The sequence below is a fragment of the Emys orbicularis genome, chromosome 22, assembly GCF_028017835.1.
Source record: "Emys orbicularis isolate rEmyOrb1 chromosome 22, rEmyOrb1.hap1, whole genome shotgun sequence".
Taxonomy (NCBI): Eukaryota; Metazoa; Chordata; order Testudines; family Emydidae; genus Emys; species Emys orbicularis.
In genome coordinates, this window is record NC_088704.1 from 22,246,712 (window position 1) to 22,254,082 (window position 7,371).

The 7,371-nt window shown below is 51.3% G+C and overlaps 1 protein-coding gene across 1 annotated transcript; it reads left to right on the forward strand.

Moving 5' to 3' along the window:
- Positions 1-2,114: 2,114 nt before the first annotated feature.
- LOC135893428 (claudin-16-like) lies at positions 2,115-7,138 on the forward strand. The gene is made up of 5 exons (XM_065421243.1): positions 2,115-2,204; positions 3,085-3,211; positions 4,426-4,587; positions 6,041-6,105; positions 6,926-7,138. The coding sequence occupies exons 1-5, from the start codon at positions 2,115-2,117 to the stop codon at positions 7,136-7,138; spliced, it is 657 nt and encodes a 218-aa protein (XP_065277315.1).
- The last annotated feature ends 233 nt before the right edge of the window (positions 7,139-7,371 follow it).

Genomic DNA, 7,371 nt, shown 5'->3' on the forward strand with positions numbered 1-7,371 from the left:
AGATCATGAACTTGTCCACGATCTGCAAAGTATGCTAGTAAGCAAAGCTGCAGCTGCAAGCTCATCACACATTACCCTTCTTACTAGTTGTTTATCTACTAACTACGTTATTTACAAGGCCACTTGTGAGTTTAGGCGTTGTCCATTGCTAACCTCTGTGTCCTCACATCTGTTTTCTTTCATTATTCATGCAAGGCCTACACCTGTTGGAAAGGCCTACGTCCTTCCTGGGGGCACAGACCTTGCATTAACCTTGGCTGTGGGTTGGCTGGGAGCTCACTTGAGTGTAAAGGCAAAGCATCAGTCACTCTCATGTCATATGCCACTAAGGAGGTAAATATGTTTCGCATTAGTTCAGCTTCCCTTGTCTGTGGGCTGGGCCGAGACAAGCCAGTGCCATCATTTCCAGGCCCACATGGGGCTGGGCACAAAGGAAGGCCAGTTCCCCTGACAATAGTCCTTGGCCATCTTGGGCCAGCTACTTACTTACACATCCAGGCTTTAATGTTAGAGCAGTTGCTTAGAAGATCAGATCAGATGTGTCCGTCCTGAGAGGGAGGCCTTGGTGGCTCTTGGCAGGAAGGAAAAGGCTAGCTGGAGATTGCTCTCCTCCCGTCTTTGGAGGACCAAAGACGACTTTACTAAATAAAATGCTGCAGCCTGGCTTGTGCACTGGTGTGTGGGGGGAGGGGGAGCACATGTCTGGCCTCTGCAATTGCCACTTCCACTGGCAAGCATGCGCCTTAGAGCCCCACCTGGTGAGTTACACCTTGCCCTAAAGAAGAGAATTCATTCCTGGATGCTGCATGTGCAGGAATAGTCAGAAAACCAAGTGACACCAATAGAAATCAGTGACATTGTCCAATGTGCTGACCTATACTTTGGGTAGGAAAATAATCTCGTGAACACCTTTCTGTGACCTGGTGCTGGGGAGTACACGCTGGGTGCGTTTATGCCTGAAGTTTACTCCTTTGCTTTTGCCTCTGTATAGATTTCAAGAGAGTTTTATTCCATGTTTGGAGGGAGAACAGGTAAGCTTGAGAGGAAAGGGCCTTTCCACCATGAGACTGACACTCACAACACTCAGTATCAGAGCTTGAGAGGCTGCGGATTTACACAGAAAGGTCAGTGATGCTTGTGGATGGAGAAAATGGAGCTTTGATTTCTACCAGATTTATACAATGGTCACCAGGTTTAGCACAGAGATGGGCAGCCAGAAGGAAAAGTCCTGAGCACCTGTCACATCCCCTGGCACCCTGGGACACCCTCACTTCTCCTCTGTGGCCTCGGGCTTGGTGGGGTAGTTCTGAGTTTTCAGTTGTTTAGTGGCTAGCACCATCTTGTGGTGGAAGCATTTAATGGCTACATCTGGGATTCACCATGATGGGATTCAGGGGACTGTTCTGATCTGCCATATCATAGACCTGTTCTGAGCAGACCATGTAAGTGCTGCTGGCCTAGCAGGGAGTGTGGTCAAATACGTCCCTCTAAAACATACAAACAAAGGTTTATTAGAGACATGATGGAGGCAAGACCCAGGGGCGTCAGCATGGGAAAAGCCTCCATTTCCCCGTCCCCAGCTGGAAAGGGCAGGCCAGCTCGGCAATGAAAGGGTCCGGTTCTGAGCTTTAGAAGGAAACGGAGTGACGTAATAATGATCATCTGATGCTCTTCAGCCTGGAGATTTAATGTCAGGGGCTCCTGGAGTGAGATTTAACCAGCGGGGCCCCGCGCTCTGGCCTGCCTCATTTGTTCCACATGACATTTCCTCAGTGCAAGGGGCTGCTCCAGAGTTAGCTCCTCTGCAGCTCACGGCTGCCTTGGATCTGGTTTGTGCCTGCGAGGGAGAACATCCTGCTCCCGGGCGAATGACAAAGGGGTCTCCAAGGCCAGCTCAGAACGGAGAGATGCTCAGCAAAGGCCTGCAGGCTTCCATGGAGGGACTCCGAGGTCACACCTAGGGACTCCGAGGTCACACCTGGGCTCTGCTCTCTGCAAAGCCAAGCCAGGTGCTGCCAGGCCTGGGCAGGATCAGAATCACCTTCAGCAGCTCCACAACCAGGCTGTGAGTGGGGTATTGCCTCTGCAGCTCTGCCCTCCCTCTCTCATGTCCCATGGGCAGTGCAGTGACCATCTTCTCCATCCTTTGTGGGGCCTTTGCCATGGCCAGCACCATCACCTCGCTCTGCACAGACTGTTGGCAGGTAATATACACTTTGGTGTCCTTTCTGTCCCATTTGGTAACTGAGCTATGGAGACCTCCATGCTGAGGCAGGCTCCCTGGCTGGTGAGTGCACTCACACGGGGCAATGCAGCATCCAACTCTCCTATCTGCCCTGGGTCGTCATGTCTAGGAAATGCTCAGAGCAGCATGAAACCCCCCAGCATCTGCTCTGACAAACATGCCCCAGACATCAAAGAGGAGCTGTAAATTCTAGTCTAGCCAGGTTCTTATGCAGGGCCCATCACCACGGCATCTGAGCACTTCCCTCGCTCCCCGAAAACATGGGGCTTGTTGGGAATTTGCGCAGACTCTGGTTTGGTGTAATGCACCGGCGCGCCCCAGACAGCGCATTCAGAGCAGAACGAGGGTGGTGAAGCTGGAGCAATGAGGCTTTGCTGCCCTGGAATCACTCCAGCCCGAGTCCTTGAACGAGCACTGCACACTGGGTACTGAGCTCTGCGGAAAATCTGGCCCCAGTTGGTGGTGCTGAGCATCGAACTCTGGGCCCCACGGGAGCAAATTATAATGACCAGTCAAACGCTGCTACCGACCAGAGCTGAAGAGTTTTGTTGGCAAACGGGGCCTGGTGCTTTCCAGAGAGCGTGGCATCTAACGCCCATACAGGTGCGAGAGCAGGCCCTTGGGGAGGCCAGGGTCTGAGGATGGTAGAGGAGAGGGTTAGGCTAAAAGCAGGGTGTCCCATATAACGGGACGGAATAGTCCAGGGGATGGGGGAAATGGGATTACACTCTCTTTCTGTCTCCTGGTGAGAGCAAACCCTGATGCTGAGCCATGCCCCAGGTGGCTGTACTGTACAGCAGGATACAACGCCCCATGACTTGCGCCTTCTCCCCTCTCAGATTAACAGCAAAGGCTCAGTTGTTCTGAGCACCCGGTGTCGTGGCCTCTGGAGAGAATGTGTCTGGGACAAGTTTGTGAAGATCTGGACCTGTGATGTTTTCAGCTCCTACCTGAATCCACATCCAGGTAACAAAGAGCGAGGCGCAGTGGGGAGCTGCAGTTTCCCCCTGAGGCTGATGTATCAGAACACAACAAATGGTATTTGAAAGGGAGATCAACCCCCCTGCCCAAGGACTTAGACCCCTCGCTAACTCCCAGGGGTAGGATGAGCCCTTCCGGTGGGACAGATTATCTCACACCCACTACTGCATGGTTCTGGCAGCTGGCACTGTTGGAACCCAGATACTGGCCTAGAGCGGCCTTGGGGCTGACCCAGCCTGCTCTTCTTGTGTTCCTACCCATAGCACCTACCCTCTGCGCTTTGGGGCTGACTTTCAATCAGATCAGAGTGCTGCAGGAGATGAAGTTCTACAAATAAAACTTCATTCTAGAGTCAGGGAAACTCCCTGCAAAATGGGGCTTTCCAGAGTCTCTTGACATGGGGCCCTTCCCTTCAGCCAGCCCACGGTCCCACTCCTGAAAGCTCCTGGTCATTTCCCTTTGGAGGGGCATGATCTTCCCCGGGACACAGGGCTCGGGAGAGAGGCGGGAGGGTGCAGCATCCAGCTGCCTGTTCAGAGCAGGCGAATCACCCTTTCTAGGGCTAGGTGGCACTGCGAGATAGGCGCGAAGCACTGAACGCGGAGAATGACATGGACTTTGGACTCAGAAGGCCACTGATGAGGCTGCCAGGCTAGCAGGGTCTCTTTAATGGCTACACCTGAGCAGTTGGTGTAACCACATGTGCAGTGGCAGCTCCCAATGGCTCCAGCAGGAGATGCGTAAGTGCGAAGGCAGAGAGAGGCCTTGACTACGTCTCTGTGCTCCTGGCTCATATGTACAGCGCCAAACTCCATTGATAACACATATTAAAGCCCTCCAGCTGCACAACTCCTTGCCCCCCTGTTTAAATCCTTCAGCCCTACGGCCCACACACTGTCTGTCCCCAGCTCTACAGCTCATCAGAAAAATTCAGACTGTTGGCATCCCCTTCCCCCCACATTGAAACAATGTCCAAAACATTGCCATCAGCTTCCATCAGAGGATCATGCCCCGCAGTCACCACTGATCTGCAATGGGGTCAAACTGGTGACCAGCATCATAGCCCGTTACCAGCCCCTTGCACCGTCCGTCCTCCACGGGTACAGCCCTAAATCCAGGACCGCACCCACTAGCCCCATGTCTCTGGGCTCACTCTCTAGCACTCTCCTGCTCATGGTTTGTTTGCTTCTTTTTCAAAGCTGCAATCATTCTCACACGGACGCTGCTGATCACTTCCAGCATTGCTAGTGCTGGCGCATTTCTCTGCCTGTTGTTGGGATTTAAATATTTCAGCTGCTGTCAGGAACCTCTGGCTAAACAACACTGGCTCTGCCTGGCTGCCGGACTCTTCTTCCTCGGAGGTACGTTCTCCCCCAAACTCTCAAATAAGAGCTGTTAAAACAAACGAACTCCCTCTAGGAGAGGCCATCCCAAGTCCTGAAGCTGTCTGGGAGCCTGAAAGGGCGTGCGAGGTCAGTCAGCTGGGGCAGACCACACACACGTGCAAATGCACTCACACGTGTGCATGAATGCCCATGCACCTGGCCATGTGGGCATTAGGGATGGTCAGGAAATGATTTGTTTTTTTTTCCCCATGAAAAAGTTTTTTATGAAAAATGTTGGGTTTTAATTTAAAAAACAAAAGCTTTCCCTTTTCAGTTTCCACAAACAAAACAAACACAAATTTTAAAATCAAAATCAAAATATTTGAAAATGATGTATATGGATATTTGCAAAACAACAACAACAACAACAAACAAAACAGTTGCTTTGGCCCAAACTCCCTTGCTTGATTAAAAAAAACGTTCATGGAAAAAATTCCAGCCAGCTCCGCTGGAGACTCCTTGAAAATGCTCAGTTAAGACCCCTGGGATCATTCTTGAGAGTCCCTTTGGCATAGTCGCCTGGGATGGGGCAACGTGCCTAGTCCAGAGTTCTGTGGTTGCTGAAGATGGGAGCTCCCCTTTTCTGAACTGGGATTTCATGCTACTCATGGGGTGACTAGGTGACATGCTGCTACCCATCCCCTCAGCTCTCCCCATCCAGCTATAAAAGCAAATCTCAAACACCACGATCTTATTAAACAAACCAAGCCTGGGATGGCTATAGCCCCAACACACAGCAGAATGGAAGGTTATAGGGCCCTTCACGGAGATGCAGGGATCTTCTACTGACTTAGCCTGGCAGCTGGACCAGGTGTGTCCTATTAGCTCCAATCCTGGGCATAAGAAGGTTTGAGCCTCTCTCTCTCTGTGGCAGAGGGAACCAGGGTCAGGAACAGTGGGGTCCTGCAGGGACTAGCCACGCTTGGGAGCAAGAGCGGACAGGACGTTTATGTTTGCTGTTATTAAAGTTGAGTTATGAAGAAACCCCAGGCAGCGTGTGTGTGAGTGTGTGTGTTCAGGGGGAAGTTGTGCCATGCGATGCATGTCTGTATGTGCATATGTGTGTGTGTGTGTGTGTGTGTGTGTTGTGTGTAGGGGAAAGCTGTGCTGTGTGTGTCTGGATGTGCATGCAGGTGTGTGTGTGTAACCATGTTAGGAGCAAGGTGGAATGTCACTTGCTTACAAACATCATAAGAAAAAGCTGAAACCCCCAGACACATTTCTCAATGATCATTTACGACAAGATCTGAGGGCAGCTGGGGAGTTTCTCTTCTTTTTACCCTCTGCCCTTTTGAAATCTCCACAGGGCCCTGGCACACATCAGGACCTACCCAAACTCACAGTGAACCATGGCAGCAGATGGGAGGTTTTGCTTTCTGGGGTCTACCCCATGCCTGCGGGAATCACAGAGTTCTCTGCTTTGTTTCAGGCATTTCAACCTCTGTTGGTGTCATAAGATACTGCGTGTATGTCTACTCCCTGCACCAGTACGAGGTACTGTCACCAGCAGCTGCTGTTCGTTATTTACTGAGCCCCCACGGTCACCTGGCACTTTCCAGATACGTAAGAGACACGGCCCCCGCCCCAGGGAGCTTCCAACTGAGTTTGGAACCAGACAAAGCAATTCAGACGCAGGATCTGAGGGGCCACAAGGAGCTGGAGTTGCCATAGGGATAATGGTGTATTGGTCACGTTTGAAAGGCTTCACATAACACTGATCCGCCCGTCGCTTTGATGAATGAGCTGGTTTCTGACTAACAGCTGTTTTGGTTTGGTGCTGTCAGAGAGATCTGTCTGCGAGGCTCCTACAGATCCCATTCGGGTCCCATCCTACTCAGAATAGAGGGCAGACCGAGAAGCGTTACTGACCCCACTCTTTGGGAGAGGCCCTAGGAATCCAGGATCACTCTATGAAACACAGGGCAAGCACCATGCAATGCATTTCTATTTCCTTTGGGCCCTGCCCCACTCTCCTTTACGCCCCGGCCCCCTTAGCGAGCTAACTAGGGCTGTGGGAGTGTAACTGGGGACAGAATTTGGCCCTCAGCGAGTTCATCAAATTCAGCCAGTTGGATGAACGAGGAGCCTCACAAATATCATGTGTGACAACAAAACACCACACTGGTGAAATGCTCCCTCAGCAAATCTGAGCCACCTCAGGACCTGGGCTTTCTACCTTTGCAGACATTTCACCTGTGATAGCTTTAACAGTAGATGTCATTCACCACCTTTATGCTGGAGCTAGTGGGGTAAACGTGACACATTTTCTATTGCTCACACTCAATTGTTTTGGCATTTTGCTTTTGTTTTACAGGTGTCTCTAAAAATCCCAGGATTCCCAAGCTTTGAATACGGCTACTCCCTATGGATGGCTGTGGGGGGCAGCCTAGGGGCTATTGTTGCAGCTGGTGTATCCTGCTATGAAGTTCTGTTTAAAAAAGATCCCAGGGCAAATGCAAATGCAGTGAAGGAAGTAGCTGGGAGTGGGTGCCCTGCTGACATGGACATTGTGCGTACGTATGTGTGAGCGAGAAGAGATCTCCTGAGCCGGAGGACATCAGCAGAGTCACCGACAGTCACAGCTTGGTGATGTTTGACACAGCTCTGTGCGCGGAAAGGCTGGGAGACCTGCTTTGTGAGCATTTCTCAGATACTGGTTCCCAAGGATTAGGCTCAAGGAAGGGATACATTTGACATGTTTCCCTGCTAGATTTCTATAAATGTTTTTGGTATCTACAGTCAGGTGGAACAGGCCGTGCA